This window comes from Polypterus senegalus, chromosome 2 (genome assembly GCF_016835505.1).
Source record: "Polypterus senegalus isolate Bchr_013 chromosome 2, ASM1683550v1, whole genome shotgun sequence".
NCBI lineage: Eukaryota > Metazoa > Chordata > Cladistia > Polypteriformes > Polypteridae > Polypterus > Polypterus senegalus.
Genome location: NC_053155.1, coordinates 105,629,931 through 105,650,782, shown reverse-complemented (window position 1 = coordinate 105,650,782; position 20,852 = coordinate 105,629,931). Strand labels below are relative to the sequence as shown.

At 37.1% G+C, this 20,852-nt stretch overlaps 1 protein-coding gene across 19 annotated transcripts in view; it reads right to left on the bottom strand.

Annotated features, from left to right (window-relative positions):
- Nucleotides 1–321: 321 nt before the first annotated feature.
- tenm4 (teneurin transmembrane protein 4) overlaps nucleotides 322–20,852 on the bottom strand; it is a 627,939-nt gene continuing 607,408 nt past the window's right edge. For all 19 annotated transcript variants that reach the window (XM_039744302.1, XM_039744300.1, XM_039744305.1 and 16 more), the window contains 3 exons: nucleotides 17,946–19,560; nucleotides 9,701–9,843; nucleotides 322–3,557 (listed from right to left, as the gene is read on the bottom strand). In XM_039744302.1, coding sequence (XP_039600236.1) covers nucleotides 2,799–3,557; nucleotides 9,701–9,843; nucleotides 17,946–19,560 — 2,517 coding nt within the window. In that variant the 3' untranslated portion in view covers nucleotides 322–2,798. The remainder of the gene's footprint in view (nucleotides 3,558–9,700; nucleotides 9,844–17,945; nucleotides 19,561–20,852) is intronic.

Below are 20,852 nucleotides of genomic sequence, written 5' to 3'. Positions count from 1 at the left end.
GATTAACATGGGAGACAAAAGAATGATCTTTTTATGCTACCTTCTGTTATTTGAATTAGTCATACAGTATGTGTATATATTACGTATGGAGACATGCTCTGACTTAAAACAGTGCTATATTCAGGACTGGGAGAACTGAGTCATTAGTTCAAAACCTCTCCCTCATTTATAGGCCATCCGTACCACATAATTCAGTTCATGTCTGAAAGTAAATCATACCTTTCCCAAGGAATATTAATTAGAAATGATAGCTACAGAAAACTTACCTTATTATGTTTCTGTCTTCATCTTGCATTTATCAGTCAAAGAAATGTAAAAACATAAACACAAAATATTCCTTTATTTTTTTAAACTAAAGACTACACAGGGTCACTGCTGTAGCTCTAGAAGTTATCTACATTTGCATTTATTTACAGCTTCTTTCTTATTTACAAGGTCAAAGAATACAGTGTTAGAAACACAAAGGTGTTGGAAAAAAACAACAAAAAATCAAAATAAAAACTGATAAGTTTAGAAAAAGTACAACGTTACAATGCAACATTTTTAATGCAAATTTCACAATGCAATTATTTCACGCAAAAATCCATTTTATTTTCAGCTTTTCACAAAATACATAATGAAAAAGGGAGCAAAAAAAGCCAGTGACATCTCTGAAATGGTCTTGTTAAAATAGTGACACCTTAGAAAAGCACTCTCTGGTTAAGACATCCCCTCACTAAAACCACTTCAGGCAAATGTTGTACTCTTGACAGTTAATGAAACTGGACGTATAAAAAGAGTCCGGCATCAGTGCAAAGTTAGACTCACATAGTGGACAGCCATGTAGGGTTACGATGTCCATGTTACATCTGAAATGCACATGCAGCTTATTCATCCTCTCTTACAGAAAGAGACAAGCCCCTAGTTTGACAAGAGTGGGGTCCTGTAGGATTTGAGTTGATCTGATCCAGAAGACTCCACTGAACTGTGTTGACTCACAACGATTATGAATGGCCTCAGAATGCTCAAAGTTGAAACCAGTGACGTCTTTAGGACTGACATGAAACTGGGAGAGAATTTTCTTTTCATTTATCTGAGATATGGGGTTAGATAACATTGGGTAGCAAAGCTACTGTCTCTCCCCTTGATTCATAGCCAGCTTTGGCTCTTCCTTGAAGTCGGCCCTAAGCTGTATAAAGGCATTTTCTCCTTAAGATTCCATCATCGGTATAAAGCAACTTACTTTGCGGTTCAGATCTATAGTATGGATCGTCAGCAGCCCCACATTGTGTGTTCTGGAAGGGTTGGAGTGTTTGTGTGTGTGTTACACAGAAACTGTGTGCTGCAATCTTATGGCATGCCTAGTTGCATGTTTATAGTCCCATAGTTTAGAAACATTACTTCTCAGAGCAGACACACTGGGATAAACTTCTATGTCATGTCCATATAATACAAATAGTGTATATATGTAATTGTCATCTTGCTTTTTGATCTATACTTGGAGTGCTTTTAGCAATGTGGCTCCTACTCTGTGTTCTTGGTAACATTTCAAAAATACATGTACAATCAAAACAAACAAATGGTTAGTGACTTGGTACACATGCCAAAGATGGTTTTATTTAGCTAGTAAAAAACCTGCCAAAAAACTGTGATTTTTTTCCTATTTCTTTTTTAGTTTTTAAATTGTTTAAAAAATTAAAAAAAAACTTATAAAATTGACCACATTGTTAAAATCCACTGTGTCAAGAATATGACCTCATGATAGCAAAATGTTATCTTTACTGCTTTATCTTAAAAAAACAAAAAAAAACAAAAAAAAAACATCTTTTTAAAGCCTCTGCACATGATTATATTGTATTTCATGTATGCTGGAAACACCTTTCAATACTAAATACAACACTAAGCATTAAAAAAGTAAATATTTCACATTTTTTGAATTCACATTTTTTCTTCTTTTTGTTATACTGTAATCACTGAAACCTTCCATATGGTTTTCACTTGTTTGTGTATACTCACTGCCCACCCCTGAGCACAGAAAGGAAGCACAGTCCACAGTAAAGTGGTCTGAAACCCACTTCAGCTCCCCCATGTAAAGATTTTTTCCACTGCTGTACCACTGGCAAACAACAACTAAACAGGAAAAACGTTACGTCAATTCAGAGCTGAACTGGCGTTAAAATTCCAAATCTCTTTAATATCTTTAACTGGATCTACACCTAGAATTATTGTCCAGGCACACTGTAACTTTGGAAAGTGTCTTACAAAAATGTACAGTAAATCACAGAAGACAAGTTCAGTTGGAACATGGACATTAGGACATCATAGAGCACATGACCAGGTTATTTAATCCATATGAGTGCTAAATGGGATTTCAAGTAAGCAACAAGTGAGGATACTGCAGTCTTTCCTTTGTGCCTCAAGTGTAAAAAGTACACAATCAAACTCATTTATGAATCGCAATTTGCTTCCAAGCAAACTTGTGAACCTTGCTTACAGCTCAATTTTCATGTTTACTTCCTCACAAGAGAGAGACAAAGACAAAAATAACAAAAGAGAAAAAAGTCATTAGGATATCAGTGTTTCACACTTTTTTTAAAGTGTGAACATAAGGAACAAAAAAGTAAAAACGATATTAACATTGGGCACTCTTTTTAGAAGTACAGTGCAACTGTATATATATATTTATATATATATATTTTTTTTTATAAAAAATAAGTACAACAGAGTCAAAAAGTGGCCACATAAGCAGCTGTCTTTGGCAAGTAGTCCTCAATGCTGTCCATTTTTTTTGTGATTTTCCTTCATTTTTCTGTTTTATGTCACCTTTTGCCCATTTCACTCTGTCTCATGAAATGAATATTATTCACGCTGTCTGACAGCTCCGGGTACTGGTCAACTGAGATCACAAAGTAACCATCATACCCCAGTACCCTCCCTGTGCTTAGCAACTGTTGTTTCTCACCTTCTGTCCATGCCCTTGTTCCTTCCTCACCATCTCGCAGTCTCTGCTGTTCAGTGGCCCAGGCATGGGCTACTGCTCGCTGTCTAGCCAGCTCTAGCACACGCACCTTCTCCTCGTCCATGGTGGTCCCATAACGAGTGTTCAGGCACAAAGCCCCATACTGGAGCTGAATGTCTGTGTATCGTCTAGTCCTGCCATTCAGAACTGTATTTACCTGAGACACAGTCACATTGACACCATTCTCAAGAGTTCTCCTACCCCCTGTCATGCCAATCAGAGACAGATCACTCTCAGGGGGCCCAAGCTTTATGAAGTAATGGGTGTCAACACCGCTGATAGTAAAATGAAGATCTTGTAGGTAGTAGGCACCATTAAGGATAGCTGCTGTCCTTCGGCCATCCTCGTTGGCAAGGCTGATGATGTCAGTGGTGACGCGGCCATCTTTGAGAGCAAATTTGACACCTTTGCCAAAGATTGAGCCCCCTGATGCAAATCGGTTCTTCTTCTCATTTTGGAGGCAACCAGCACTACTTGCTCCATAGATCTGTCCAAAGAGTTCTAACTTTACAAATGCCTTCAGCTGTTTTTGTACTTCACACTGTACACCTAAAATAGACTAAAAAGAGAAATACAGCATAATTGGCCTCTTTTAGATATAACCACCATTTTCACTAAATTAAATTAAAATATCTGCTATTTAGCTCAAATACTAAAAGAGTTGTATGCTTATTTTATTGTCTCATGCTAAGTAACTTACAATAAAATTGCTGTCTTTTCAAAAGAATGGAGTAAGTGAATGCTTTGAAATCTAGTGACAAGTAGTAGGCATTATAAAGAGTATATACTGTAAAACGAACCTGGAGATTTTAAGACACATTTCTCAAACAAAAAATCAAACATTTTAAATAATTTGAAATGCAATGGAGTGCAGAAAAATCAGAAGAATATATTCTAGAAATATAACAAAATGTAGCATTTTATAAAAGAAGACAGATCATTAAGTCAGTCCAGTGTGGTTCATTACTTAGCAGATAATGTAACTGATTCAGTATTCTCATCCGATCAGTTTTTAAAGCATGGTAGGGCATCAAGACTGCACATTGTGTGAGGGCCTGCAGTAATGTCCCACTGATTTGGACGTAAAGCTTCTTCAAGCTGTAAGAGGAAGTGTAAGGAACTACAGTAAAAATACCATTGCAATATTGTGTTTTAAAAAGTACATCATTATGCTATTTTCAGATAAATACAATCTACTGTATAGACACCTTAGCCATTATTGGCCCTACTTGTAGGCATCAATGCCATGATAGCTTTGCAGATCTGCTTGTAGTAGTTTTCTAATAGTTAATTACACTTTTTTCAAGATCAAGCAAAATTATTGGCTTATCCTCAATACAATCTTATCTACTGCATCTACTGGTTAGCATCTACTGGTTATCCTGAACAAAGATGTATAATCCACTAAAGTACTGGGTTTGCTTTGTTTACATTTTCTGTATAGCGTCACTGTAATAATTTCTGTGACTACTATTTATTATCGAGTTAGAATGTGTCCTGATTTGTACTACTTAACTTATGAAATTACTGTTTTCAATAACATGCTGTGTTGTATAGAAACAGAGCTGTAGTTGAAGAACAAGAGCCTGATTCCTGATAACCGAGCAGCACATACAACCTTGCATTGATTTTTTTAAAGCAAAATATGGCTATGTTCATGCTGCCCAATTCACATTATTTATTGATTTATTTTGCATAAGTGGGGCACATTCAGGATAGATACATACATATAAGAACAAACTGGATTTGAATCACTCGTGAAATTTACTTGAACAGTCATAACATAAAAAATCTGATATGAGACAAAAGCCACAACAGAACTACCTTGCCTACTGGTGGTGGTCAGAAGGATTGGTGGCGCCAGTGTTCGGCAGCCTCACTTCTGTCAGTGTGCCCCAGGGCAGCTGTGGCTACATAGTAGCTTATCATCACCAGCATATGAATGTGTGTGTGAATGGGTGAATGACTGTTGTGTTGTGAAGCGCCTAGGGGGGTTCTTGAACTCTAGTTAGGCGCTATATCAAATACAGGCCATTTACCATTTAACTACTTTTAGCTGCAGTGTGAATAATGCCTTGAAAGACCTGTGCCTATTCAGACAAAAGTTTTTTGTGTGCTTAACAAAATCATAAATTAGTCAAATGTGGAAAAATGTTAAATATGCTTAATGTTAAATTAGTGTTCTTCTAAAGTAAATTCAGGTTGGGGTAGATTAAAAGTAAGAATATATAATATCATTAAACTAGAAACAACTTTGCAAGTACAGATAAATCTTGTAGAAAACAATCAAAAGTTGAACACCTAATGAAATCTGCCAAGAGCTGAATAAAATGCTTTGAAACATTTTGAGGCCCAGTGTCATAAGAGCTCAGGGTAATCTCTTATTGTTATAGAGAGAAAGCCTATTACTGTCTATTTACATGCTCTGTTGTAAAGACAGCTGTGTTTTGTTTGCATATAATTGTTATACATTTCTCGCAATGAAGATGAAAGTAACCTATATATATCATGACATGTTTACAGATCAGAGATCAGAGGCAGTATGTGCATTATGATTTTAACAGTATAACAATAAAGTTGACATGTTATATTTTCATATCTGAGATGATTCAGTAATGCAATACTTACTACTACTGCCTCACAGCTCCAGGAGACACTGACCTGGTCTGTGGAGGTTTTGTTTGGGCACACTGGTTTTCCCAGACTTCAAAAAATGTGTGTGTGATGACTGCAGAATCTCAATGTGGCATGAATCAGAGGTGCTTGTGTGTAAATGTAGCTTATCATAGCCAGACATCCTATTCATGACTGGATCTTACCTTTCCTTGAGGATGTTGAACTAGGATCTTCCACTCTAAACCCGTATATTTGAATAAGCAGGTTTAGAAGTGTGAATGGAAAACTAGTATCTTTTAAGAATGTGACACCTGCATTTCATTGAGTGGTATTTTGTCTTCTGTATCTGCTATTATGTGTAATATTGTATATAGCCCTCAAAACCTATTTGTGGGAAGTAAACTACATGTGGTTATATCAGTTTACATGTTCTTTTCTGGAAACTGTAGTTTCAGCTCATCTGAAATACATTTAATAGTAGTCCTAATTTGTTAAAGTAACAATTTAGCTCAGTGTGTCATGTGATGGATATCGGTCCTGTTCTGTTTTTAATCAAAATTGACAAAAACGTTTTTGAGTCAGCACTTACCCTAAAATGGAAAAAGGCTGTTTACACATACTGACTCCGTACATCATCAAGATGATTTTGTACACTTTTTTTCTTGCATTCACAAACCAGCTTAAATAGATTTAGGCTCACTTAGGGACACAACCTAAAGTGTTAGAAAGGCAGGAAACAGTCCTGGGCATGGCACCAGTCCATTGCAGAGCACTCTAATGTCCGCACCCATATTTGCATTCACACAGGTCCAATTTAGAGTTACCAGTTAAGCTAAACACCCACATCTTTGGGCATATGAGATGAAGACTGGAGTACCTACAGGAAAAACATATGATGACAAGGGCAGAACATGCAAACACACCACATGGACAATGGCTGGTTGAAGAATTCAAACTTAGGATGCTGGATTCACTATAGTGCACTGCACTCATAATAAACGTGCTTACAGTGAAACAGGAGCCCTCCACTACCTACACAGTAGGACTGTAGCATGTTTCTCTTGAACATTTCCACTGTGGTTATCAGAGTAGGAAATACACAGTTAGTTACTGAAAAAGTGGTTACAGTGACAAATAATGGTATACCTTATCCACTAAAAGTCAGTTAATGCCTTAATTCAGTAAAAGGAAAGAAAACCTTTATTTGTAGTCTGTCACTTCTCATGACCTAAGTAAAACCCAATGTAATGGCATACTGTTTGCAAATAATGCTGTACACTTGTGACACTCCATTCTTTGTTACATTGCATTGTGCTTTACATATTAAACTTAATAAAGTTTACAGATGAAGCAGATATGTAATAAATAATTGTAAGCAAAACCTAATGGGAGTAGAGCTCCTCAACTTTAACAATTTTAAGTTACTGAAGTCTCACAAAAAAAGATGCCTAAAAGACAAAACATCTAAATTCTGCAACTTATTTCATTATTTCCTTCCAAACCTCAGAGGCTTTAAAGCTTATTGTCTTTCAAACTGCACCCTGGTTCACTGAAACTGCTAGAAAATAAAGCATATCATCCGATATTCTGTTTGTTCTTTAAGCCCTTTAATATTCCAAAGGCCAGAGACAGTATACTGTCCAATAACTAAGATCCTGTCAAACAAACAATCCACCGCTGGGTTTTTTCACTGGTAAGAAAATTGCTTGCGTGACGAGTATTGGATTTTAAATGTCATTAGTAGTGCCAAGAGAGGAGGGCAGAAATATGCTCATTTGACAAAACATCAAGTTAAAAGTACACAAGTGGGCTCAAAATTGCATTACCAAATATCAATGAATTGGAATGCAATTAAATACCTTGTGTTTTAACAACAAGGAAGCTTACACTGCAGTGGGTGGGGGAAGCAGCAATGCTTCAGATCTGAGTTATTAACAGCTTTGTTCTGAAAAATGCTGCAGGCCAGTTTAATGCTGGAAGATCACTCGGGGGATTTTAATAAAATTCAAACACCTGGATAAAGAAGTAATATTTCTTTCTTTTTATGGAATATACATTTCCCTTCTCCTTTTTGTATTAAAAAATATCCAGAATTTAAATTGGATATACCAGAAAAATGTTTCAATGCAATCTGTATATGCCTTTTGTGTGCACTTGGAAGATGCTGTGCAGAATAAGTGCGGAAGCTCCCTGCAGAGCAACAAAGGCTCTTTGTAGAGTGGTGAAGTCCTCGGTGAGTTCTGATAAGATGTCTCCCAAAGGATATTCTTCAAAATAATGCAATCAACTGGCAAAAAAGCTTTTCTTTCTTTTGTGTTTTAATTCAGAGTTGAATATTGCAAGTTAAAGAAACAGAACCTTATAATAACAACAGTAGCTTGAATGTAAAACATGTTAAGCCCTACTGTTCCCTGTACTTAAAGTACATTTTTGGTGAACTGAATTACGACAGAATGGTGCAATGGTTAGTGGTACCCCTTCATATCTTCAAAGCCACAGGTTTAAATCCTAGTGCAATCTCTGTGTGGATCTTGCATATTCTTTCATTGTCTCTGTGTTTTACTTCTGGGCACTCTGATTTTCTTCTCACACTTCTAAGAAACTTGTTTATAGCTATGCTAGGTTAACTGGCTACTTAAAATTGTCAAAGTCTGAATGTGTCCTACATTGCACTACCACCCTGTCCAGGATTAGCTGCTGCCTTGCATCCAGTGTTGCTAGGATATGGTCCAGGCTTCCACAACTATGTACTGGATTGAACAAAGTAGATAAATTCATGGATGAATTAGACCAAAATGAGAACACTAGACTAATACATCACAATTGCTGTGGTGTTTCAAGTACTATGTTGACCAAAGATTTATTGTTAAAGGTGACTGAAACTGTTATAGTCAGGAAACAATAGTATTAAAATATTTTGTTTCACTAAAGATTATCTAAAAGAACACTTTCCAAAACTAAGGAACACATGCATCAGTGAACTGTCGCAAAGGAGAAGAATATTATCTGACTGCAATTTTCAGATGAGAATCTCAGCTTTAACATTACAACAAATGACTTTGGCAAACCTCTTATTGCATTCATTGGGAGTACAGCAAAAAAATATAATTGAAGGAAAGGAAACCTGAAGCCTCTAAAAACAATACAGTGTGGAATTGTCCACTGTTTCAAATACTTGGGTTCTGACATTCTGCTCACTTGGTAAAGCTTTATTTGAACCGTTTTCTTTATCTAGAGGCTGACATATTGGTACACATTATTCATTATTGGATACAACTTGAGTATTCTGAACATATATGAACAGAACAAATGACATTTATTATTTTTAATTTGACTATGTGGCCTTTGTGTCTGTTGAATTTACATGAGAGATGGTGTGTGTGTGTGTGTGTGTGTGTGTGTAAGTGTAAGTGCACGCTCTCTTACTGACTGGCACTCTGTCCAGGATTGGTGTTTAGTGCTGTTAAGCTAGGCATCAAATCTCCATTTTCATGAATTGGATTCAGGAAATTAATAGATTGATAAATAGATCCCTTCTTCGTCATACATAATTAGATACAAAAATAAGAGCTTAGCTTATTTTAACACTTTAGGAGCAAACTGTATCTCATAGAAGACTAAGCCAAGGTCTCTCTCAAAACCTGTGAGATGCTGATTGTTACGATGAAGGCCATAATCCAGTTTTTACCTCATGACCTCTCCAAATAAGTAATATGATGGTATTTGAGCACCTGAGGTGTAGCAAAATGTGTTTTCAGAAGTAAATATTAATGAAAAGCAGCACTTAGAAACACAAGACGAATGTCTTAAAACTAACCTCAGTATTTAGCAGCAGTCATAGGGCTGCACAACACTGACCGAAAACTTTTCCATTAAAGAGAGGGGAAGTGGTTTTGAAATTTCAATAAGGGAAAGTAATGGCAGCCCTTTGGTTTGACCCTGTTACCTCTCCAAGAATAAAACCTATTTACAGGTTAGCTTCTGTCAATAGCAGCCATTTCTCATTCCTCCCAAGAGGGTTTAGCCAGTCAAGGTTTTAATTTCCTCTAATAAAGATGGACGAGTGCAGGCAGACATATTGATTACCTTGCTGCTGTCCCACTCCTGGGTCTTCATTTGAGTGCTGATGAGCTCATACGATGGTTCCATGGCATCAGTATCTGGTTTAGGATATCCAGGAATGACATTGTACAGCTGGAATCCAAACGTAAGCAGCCAGCTGTTTACATCTGTAAGATGATAAGAGAAATAACAAATCTGTTTATATTAAAAACAAAACTATTTCCCTGCTTATATTGATTGCATTATTCACTATATGACAAGAAGGAAGTAAATGAAAAGAGCAAAGTACTGGAATTCCTACAATAACTATCAAAATAATGGTGTTCAATAAACAGAGCTGTCAATGCTGTTCTGGCAAGTCATTTTTGCTTCAAACTACAGTAAATATAAATCAAGTCAGGTTTATTTTTGTTCTTTGTGTTTGAGAAAGGGCAATAACTAAATGCTGTTTCAAAAATAGGACTGACAAATACAATTTTACAAGTAAAGCGTCAATAAAAATAAATGGGGACTTAGTTAGATGAAAGCAATCACTGTTGACTATGTTATCTTTTTAGTGACTCATTATAACATTCAAAATAGCAAAACCTGTATTCTGCATTGGTGCAGTGACAGGCTGATATCATCAACATGCAGTCAGGTGTTACTCACTTTGAAAAAGAGATTTCACTAACAAGACAAAGAACCTGAGCAGCATTAAACTGAAGATGAAACAGTGAATATAAACATGAGAATGACGTTCATAGTCTTAATAAACCAAATGTTATATGTCACCACAGTACACACATTATTGTACAAAATAAAATTTAAAATAATGTACTTAAGTGATAACATTTAAGATGTATACCCATTCAGATTCATTTGTTTGGTAGTGGTTTGAAAGTAGTTAGATTATGTGGTTAAGGCACTGGATTTGATTTGTAACCTTGAACAAGTCAAGGCTGTACTCTTAAAATGCACTTAGCAAGTTTAGTTATATCTGTATAATGTACTGTATAGGGTGGTCCAGATCTAATTATGCAATTTTCATTACACTATAACTTATTACGTTTATTACATAGAAAATCACCCGAAAAATCCCGGACCATCGAGAAGTGTGTGAACTGACGACCTGAAGAATCATCTTCGAGCCGAACTGGAATCATCCCTGTATAAATCAAAGTCATCCAGACAATCTGGATCTGCATAATTAGATCTGGGCCACCCTGTATAACTAGGCACCTAATATTACAAATTATGCTCTCACTGCTCTCACTCCTCTGAGACTGGGCAACAGGAGAACATTTTTTTTTTTTTCATTATACTGTTTAATCCATTCCTTTTTTCTCTACTACTCCAGGAAACTTCAACATTTACCAGAGGAATGGAGAGGAAAAAACTATCTAATCTGAATCAATGCTCGGAATTTTCAATGTATTCCTAATACAGGCATGAATTTTCCATAGCAACCTTTATAAATATAAGGTTCCTTGTAAATGTACTTGGGTGTAGCGCTCCTTGGCTCAAAGGTCAATGATCAACTTTGTAGATGTCTTATATACAGTATTCTAAGGCTTTAGTAAAGAAAGATGAAGACCTGTCAAATAATAATTTTTTAGTTATTAAAGTGGTATGGGCTGGGTGTCAGATCTAGAAGACCCAACTATTTAATAAGTGTATCCTGTGAGAAACCAGTGAATACTTCTGATACAGAGATAGAAAAAATGTTGCCTCAGTGGATTCTGGTCAAGCCTTCATCAGTGAAGGTGGAAACGTCACGCTGCTATTCATAATGACAAACCTAGGACCTGATGGTGGACATAAATGGAGAAAGAGAGAAGGCTTCAAGTTAAGGAAAGAGGGTTTCCATACAAAATCTGGAGGATCAACTGAGGTATGGAGTGGTGTGGTAATGGTAGAATTTACTATTCATAATATTAGGAGGAAGTCGAGTAAATACTCCTCAGCACAGAAGTCAAGCTCTCTTTGGTGGAGGCAAAGAGGCAGTACTGAAAGCATCTAACCTGGCTAAATCAGTTTTTGGGGTTGAGGTCGATGCAACTGATGAGAAAAAGCTATGCAACTGCAAGGCTGTGGAGAGAGAGGATGACAGTATACTAACTCAAAGAGAGTCAGTACATTTTTATAAAAAGTACCAGGCACTAGAAGATCTAATGAGTAAAATAAAAGCTGAATTTAAATCAAAAATCATTGGTCAGGGAAAACAGCAAAGAAACAAAAACAAAGAAGTTAGAAATAAAGGTCTTGAAAGTCACAATAATTTGTTATCCGCAAATTTGGATGCAAAATGGCAGAGGAGATGACCTTTTAACCTCTAATCAACTGACCCCTTGAAATTACGACCCTAGTGATTAAATCCACAGCAACCAGAATGAACTACTACAATGGTGGAATCAACAAAATGGCAGCGTCAAATGGTGTAAAGGCAAAGTACTAATCGTAATCCTTAAATCTGACTTCAAAATCAGAATCCCTGAGTTTCAGAAAAGAAGAGAATGAATACTACTAATCATAACAGACATAAAATGCCATAAGGCATACTGAAGGAAAAGAAAGTAAGTCAGAGTTGGTCATAAAGGGAAACAAGACAGAAAGATCCAGTTGTCAAGATATCTTAGGCCACAGACTCCCTATGTAAGCCTGTCTTGCAGTTTTGGGACATGGGCTGTAGCCAAGCTATGTATCTTTATTCTTAGGCACAAAAATAAATTAACCCTCTGCCTATGTATACTTAGGTGGTTTTGGCATTTTGCCAATCTTGTCTGCACTTGCTATGGTGAATAAAAAAAACAAATGCTAAATGCACTATGGGTAGACAACTATGCAAACCAGTATTTCTTGTGATACATGTGGCCCAAGTATTTTATCCATGTATATGCAGACTAAAAGTTAGTTTGTATTCGTCATTTAAAATGTATTCTAACATTCATAAAGGACTGAGAATTCCACTAACAGTGCGTTTATCTCCCTTCCATTTCATGACTTTCATGAGTAAGACATCCTGATGCAATTAAAGACTGAAGATTGTCCAGTCTGGAAACTCGAGAGCCACATTTGAATTATTTGTGGATTATGTTATCCTCTTGGTGACATCAGTTTCTGAAGACAGGAATGAATTAGTATGGTCTGCAGTGGGACACAACATCTAAAATATGAGGTAATGATTAAGTCCACTAAATTAACCTCTTTTATACCACTTATTTTAAATCCTCATTATAGTCTTGGTTATGAAACTTTGTTGAGAGAGTAACTAGTGAAAATTTCACAAGGCTACTGGCCAAAAAGCACAGACGCATGACACACTGAATGAATTATATCTGTTAACTGACTTGGCCACACCTGGAAATCCCTAAATTGAACCTGGAAAGAAGTTGTTGGTTTGCTCTGTTTATCTTGTAACACTCACCAGAGGCAATACAGAAGAAAAGAATTCACGAAATTAACAAATGAATATAAAAAGTTGTTTTGATTTTACATCCAATTTAACTAACTGTTTTGTTCTGCAAAGTGAATTTTGTTTTAAAGAGTAATCATACTAAATAACGTAATGGCAATTTAATACCCCAGTGCATACATAGCAGCAGCTAAGTACATTTTCAAGCTAAGCATGCTTTGCACAAGATTGTGAAATTCCTCCACAGATGATTCACTTATTTGAGGCTTCTGTGCAGTATGTTAAGTGTTCTGATACCACCCTCAAAGAATCTATAAAACTGAGAGGAGTTCTGAGAGGCCGTTACCTTAAAGAAACCAAGGAGTACATAATTGACAAACGCTGTTAACAAAAGTCAAATGAAATAACACTAAAAGGAATGTAATTAGTCTGATTTTCATCAAAACATTTTCTTGTTCAACATATTAGCTCTGACTTATTGTCAAGTCAAGTCAAGTCAAGTTGGGGAGCATGCACTGGTACAGTGCATTGCTGCACCCACTACACGGCAAAACAACTCGGGATCCTGGTTTGCACAGCCCCACCTTCTGGAAATGACCCTCTATCTGCCGCAGCCAGGTGTTATGTGGGCGACCCCTTGGCCTGGTCCAGCCACTCGGGTCCCCAACAATGAGGATCTTACGAGCCAGATCACCCTCGGGTAAATGCACCACATGGCCGTAGTGCCATAACTGTTGCTTCCTCACAATGCAGGTAATGTGCCTCATTTGGGACTCCATGAGCATCAACTGCTCATTCGATACAAAGTCAAACCAACGGTACCCATGAATGTTCCGGAGAGACACATTACCAAAAGAGTCCAGTCTTCGTCTCTGGTCACTGGATAGTGTCCATGTCTTGCAACTATATAGCAAGACAGGACACACCAGGACTCTAAAGACTTGGACCTTCGTCCTTTTGCATAGATATCGGGAGCGCCACACACCCCTTTCCAGCGACCTCATGACCCCCCATGCTCTCCTAATCCATCTGTTGACTTCACAGGAAGAGTCACCAAAGACTTGAATGTCAGTGCCAAGGTAAGTAAACCTCTCAACAAAGTCAACACTCTCTCCACAAACAGACACACTGCTGATGGCTGTGCCCAAGAGGTCATTAAAGGCCTAGATCTTGTTTTTTATCCAGGACACTTGCAAGCCCAGACACTCAGACTCCTCACTCAGTCTCTCGAGCGCCCCGATCAGAGCCTCCATTGACTTCATGAAGATCACAGCATCGTCAGCAAAGTCAAGATCCATAAATCTTTCTTCACCAACAGATGCCCCACAGCTGCTGGACCCCACGACCTTGTCCAACACCCAGTCCATACAACCATTGAACAGAGTAGGAGCAAAAATACACCATTAACGAACCCCAGAATCAACTGGGAAAAATGCAGAGGTCCTGCCTCCACTCTGCACAGCACTCACAGTACCAGTGTACAGGACAGCCATGATATCCAACAACATCGAGGGGATCCTGCGAACCCTCAGATGTCCCACATGGCAGCTTGAACAATTGAATTGAGTTCGAGTGCTTTACGAAAATCGACAAAGGCTGCAAAGAAACTCAGTCGACATTCATGTTTGCGCTCCATGAGAACCCTCAGTGCCAGGATGCGGTCGATGGTAGACTTCTTAGGCGTAAAACCAGACTGTTCCAGTCGCTGGTAGGTGAGCAAATGATCACGGATCCTATTAAAGACGACCCTAGCAAGGACCTTACCTGGCGATCACCCTTCCCTTTCCAGGTAGGGACGACACATTGAGCAAAGATAACTCTTTTATGAAGACTTTTTCTTTTCTTCATGATCTTTATAAGAGTGTGTTCTCCTTCTTTCTCTTTTAGTAATAGACTGAATGGATTTCTTTAAAAACTTTTAAACAATTTACTGTCGCTCTTGCAGCATAACACAAATTAAGTGGTCATTCAAAAAATGTAATGAAAACCACCACGTTTTTCTAAGTGCTATTCATTTGAAAACTAAGAAGTATAGTCAATGTTCTTTTACTTAAGAAAGAAAAACCTATGAAAATATATTGTACATAATATGTACAGTATAATAACTGAAGGGAAACTATAAATATTTTTTAGCTAAAGTTAAAAAAAACAGTTTAACAGTGAAAGCCAAAGCATGGAAGATCTTATGGGAATATCAAGAAACTTGGTCTGATGAATGCCCTAAGTCATAAAATAATGTGATCAGTGTTATATAAAAATAAAATTGTTGTTTATACTGGATATTATGGTGTAGTACATATTATATGAAATTAAATACAGTGCCAGTGTATAGATATTATATTTGCTTTTCTCAATTGCACAATTTAGCAAAAGCAGTTTAAAAGGCAACTGCAGGTACCTATGAAACTGTATAATTAAGTAAAAACAGTAAATAATTCAAATGAGGCATAGCATATAACATAGCATGATGAGTACTCTGAATGGCAAAATCAAAAATCTAGACAAGTGTTGCATGCCTCTGTGAAAAGTTATTATAGAAATAAGAAGAAAATGCCCTGAGAGAATAAAACACTACACAGGACATCTGAATGAATGCACCATGAGATTTGCAAAAAATGCTCTTGAAAAAACACATAGGTTTCTTAAACAGAATCCATTTAACGGCTATTTTGTAGTGTCACAGAACAATAAAAATGTCATTTTAAATCATTAAGAACAAAACTCTATTAAAAATGCTTTAAATCTAAAATATTGTATCTTCCAGATAAAAAAACAGGTCTTAATGTAGTTTATTATTGACTAGAATATGTGGTATGATACAGTGTTACAAATACCAGACAGTGATATATGTCTTTTTATTCCAGGCACTCTTGCCAAACTACACCTCACAGGCCTTTCTGCCAAAATACTTTTACCTTTAATGGTGTGAAGGACAGCCGGGTCCCATGCCCGGTAGGGACGCCTCTGTTGCTTATGTTCCGGGGGAGCCGCCATGGGAAGTCCAATACCTCCCGGGACGCTTGGTGGCAGCCTCCTGGCGTCGGTGATTCCCCAACCACCGCAGGGCTCCATGGGAGATGGAGTCCTCCACAGCTTGGTTGGGGCCGGCGTGGCCGCTAGGGGAGCTGCCTGCTTCCACAGCCCGGCTGGACGAGCTTTCAGCCCCACCCGGAGGTGCAATCGGGACCAGGTGGTTAATCACCTGGAATGCTTCCGGGTGGGCTATAAAAGGGCCCAGCCACCACCACTCGGCGAGCCAGAGTTGGGAGGAAGAAGGAGACGAAGCTTGCCTGGGAGGAGTGGTGGAGAATTGTAAGATTGTGTTTTGGGACTGTGTTTGGGACTGTGTTGGGCCTGTGGGACACGGGGAAGGCGTGTGCCCACGGCTGAAGAAAATAAAACCTGTGTGTTTTTGTACACGTTGCCTCTGCGTGGTCTGTGCCGGGTCGGGCGCTATATAGCGCCTTTTACAATGGATATACTTATGTTATATTGTACATGCTCATAATTACTGCCAATAGCTTGTACAGGAAGTTAGTCATGTGGGTATGAGTTTGCAGAGATGACATCCTCTAAACATACAGATTGAAAAGAGCTTGTTCTCAGGCTGTAATTATAAATCTTTCAGGTAACTAGATTTTCTTAAAAACAAGCTGTCCGAGTCCTGCCATTCCACCGGTGGATGGAGCAAGTTAAAGCTATGTCTTGGTAGAGCAGATCACATTAAATTGCACCATCTATATTTGTGGAATTGGAATTGAGATTTTCACAGGTCATACATTTTTATGATTTCCTTGGGCCATGCTTTGTTTCATTATGTTGCTTTAAGGAAACTGATTTTCTTTTTTGAACATCAAAAGGCACATTCCCTCTGCACCATGACATACATTTTTAGCACATAAAAAAGAAATATTGTTCAGGGTTTAAGTAATAAGTTAAATTTAACAGCTGACAGTATACAGTTTTAGCCAAATGATTTTTATGAAATCTAAATTAGAAAAGGTAGCATTATTCTGGAAAAAAAATCATAAGTGGCTGATCTGAAAAGCAATTAACACTTTTTTAGGAAAACAGCAACTGTGTACATAATCCATGAAATGAAGTGGAAATACCATAGTGAAACCCTTCGGAAAACAAAACATAAAATACCCTTTAACAGTCAGCCTTCCAGGCTTCCTCAATTAGGCACAACGTGAGGAATTTCACATGCAGAAAAGATGCCTGTTCTCTTTACAAAAGTTCTTAATAAATCCCGGCAGACCACTCAAGGCATATAAATTTCAATTACTGCATCATGCAGTCAAATATGTAACCCCCATACCTTTGTGCTCTTAATGCCTGGTGGCAAAGTGATGAAGGTGAAGCTTGCAAAATATATATATATATATATATATATATATATATATATATATATATATATATATATATATATATATATATATAAATAAATGACTGAAACAAAAACAGACTCTTTTCAGTCAGGAAAGATGCAACACTTCCATAAGCAGTCAATAAAACAGTGTCCTCACAAAAACTCTGCTAGCTAATTAATATGCCAACTGGCTTTTAAGTTGGGAAAGTCAGAATATTGTTAGAAAGGATAAGCTCTTCAAGTTATTTAACAGACCTTAATACAAACACTTTATAAACAGATGCTCATTTGGTCTTTACAAACTACTGAATAATGAGCACTCTAGATAATGAAAAGCCTTTTCTCCTTCATGAAAAATTAAAATTCCTAGTGTAATCTAAATATTCTTACATGTTTATGTTTTATTTTGACTAGTCTTTTCTTCAGAAACATACAGTTTACTACACAAAAATAGACTTTTTCAGCTACAACAGATATAATTAATTATATAAATACTGAATTACCTGTCATGTAGCATTTGATTTCTTGTGCGTTGCTGACAGGATTGTTGTTTTTGAACATGTACAGATTGAAGGGCATTATGTTGTTGTTATTGAGGCGCTTCCAGATATTGTGATCAGGTGTGGCCCATCGGCCTGCAAGAACATCATAATCCCGTCTACCCATATGCACAAGCTTGGTTAGTGGTTCATACAGTCCTCCTTGATAACCAATAATTAACTGAAAGCTGGGGTTTGTATCCATATAGACTTCCCCATAGGCTGTGTGAAGAATCTGTTTAATCATGAGGCCAGTGCCACTGAAAACAGCCAGCGGTGTTCCAATGTTATCACAAGCAACATAGAATTCATCTCCACTACTCAGCTCCATGGCAAACAGGTGACCTTGCAGGTCATAGTAAAGGGATGTGATCTCTGAACTGGAATGATTGTACATGTGAGTGACTTGCATTGGACTTGATAGGTCAGCATAAAAAAACTGCAAGTGGTGACCATAGCTGGATTTACTGGAAACTCTTCGTCCAAGGCCATCATAACGATACCTGATATTCCATCCTGTAACTTTGTTGTATGCTTTTACCAAAAGACCATCAGAGTTGTAGTCAAAGAAATCATTTCCTCTTTGTCTCAAAAACCCATCCTCATCCATTCTGTACTGTACATCACCAAGTCGGGTTATTCTGTCCCTTGAATCATATCGGAGTGGTGTCAATCGAGCACTATTGCCAGGGCTTAGTAAGTGTAGATTTCCATTTAAATCATAGCTATAGCGCCAGAGTGGTTTGTCATTAATAGAGACTGTCTGTAACTGCCCATCTGCATCATACTCATAGGAGTATCGAGTTGTGTTTGCATAGGGTCCTACTTTCAATTCTTTACTGACCACTCTTCCCATGTTATCATACTGAACCATCATCCAGTACATCAGGGATCTGAAAATCTCATACTGAACTTCTTTCACTCGCCCATAGGCATCAAAATGCTTGGTGTGGGTCATAACTGGAGTAGTGATAATTTGGTTGATGTCATAGTAGATAACACCAAATTTCCCAAACTGTTCTGTTTTTCCTGATACATCATCATACCGGTATAAATCAATGGGCAAAGGCGTTTCATTGATGACTGCCTGCATGCTGGTGACTCTGAAACTATTGTCATAGTTGTAGTCAAAGCGTGCATTTACCATGCCTTCCTCACTAAAACGGAAAATCTGTCTGTCAATAAGTGGCCCAATCTGACGGTACCTAATGGTGCAGGTGAATCCTTCAGTCTGCAGATTCACTGTCTTTAACATTCCAGCTGCTTCATCATAACTAAAGGCAATTTTTGTGGTGTCATAAAGGATCTCTGATAGTTTTGCAAGCTTTCCATATTTATAAATAACTCTTCGGCCAGTGCCTAGATAAGCAGTTTGTAAAAGCTGTCCCTCTTCACTGAAATCCTGAAGAAATGAGGCATTGCCCTCTGGAGGTCTGTATATATTCCGGTAATAACCAATTGAGCGTATTGTTTCTAATGTCTGCCTGGCCACATTGGGCATTGTCACTGAAGATAATCGATCATTCTTGTCAAATTCAAAAATATACTGTCTCTGGCTGTAGAGAAGAAGTACCATTGACTGTAAGCAAGAAAAAGATAAAGAGATTTTAAAAAGATTTCTAAGAATAACTTAACAGCATAATATTTTTATAGATGAACACAATTAAAACTGAAAACAGCACAGAATTTTGTTAAAAACCTTTTATATTGTTATTTTTTAAAATACTTAATTTGACATTTGAAACTCATCCATGTCTTTCCTCAACTGGGAACCAGTAAAGGCTTAAAAAGGGTATTTTTAAAAAATGTATTAGTTTAATATAATTTCAATTACATGCAATTAGGTTATTGAAACATTTACTCAAAATAACTTGTAAGTCATCACTATACATTTTTATTAAAACTTTTCTGTAATATGAGCACTTGCTGGTTAAGTAAATTACTCAGAGGGGTACAGTGAGCATGTGGTAGAGAATGGACTGGCATTCTTGTGGGGTATACTCTGACAACTTATTATTGTCTGCACATAATTCTGATTATCCTGCTTTAACAAATTCATATTCTTAACCTGTTATGTTAATTCACCATAGAAATACCCACAGCAGAACACAGATAACTGTAATAGTTTTGATGTTTATCTCAAGGTTTAGATTAATGAGATATACTGCATTACCATTCACTAATTCTCTCATCACAGAAGCCCAGGACCTATTTAAGGGCAATCAGGCCAATTCCTTGAAACAAAATTATCCGTCACTAGGCACACTTCCATACATACGCACTAAGTCGTACTGCATCACTATGGAAACAGCAATTAAACAAACATGCATGTCTTTGGGGTATTATTATTAATTACATTTAATGTTTTATTTGTATGAAAGCATAATTTCCAAGACCTTTACAGAATGCCAGGAATATCTAATGCTATCAATTTTAAAACGGTTCAGGAATGCTTTTTACATTTAAAGTACTCCCTGTTTGTGAAATCATTTGTCCATTGTAGTATCAGTAAAACATAATTTTATCCAACAGCATCAGCCAATCACATTTTCACCTGTTTTCAAATAGAATTTATTAAAAAATATAATAATATTACCTTAAGACAACAAAGTACCAGTGAGTCATACACACACAACAAAGACAGTGAACATGTACATGTGTGATTAGAAAATTTTATGTTTAAGAAACAAAGTAAAGAAATATTGTTCCATGTTGCTTAAACTCTGTATTCATGAGAAGACTACAGTAATACTACTAAATGACAAATAAAGTACTTTCTATCTATCTGTCTTAATGTGGGAACTCAACACTGGTCACATTAAATTGCATTAAAAGAATGCAAGTATCAAATTTATTCATAATTTTGATAGT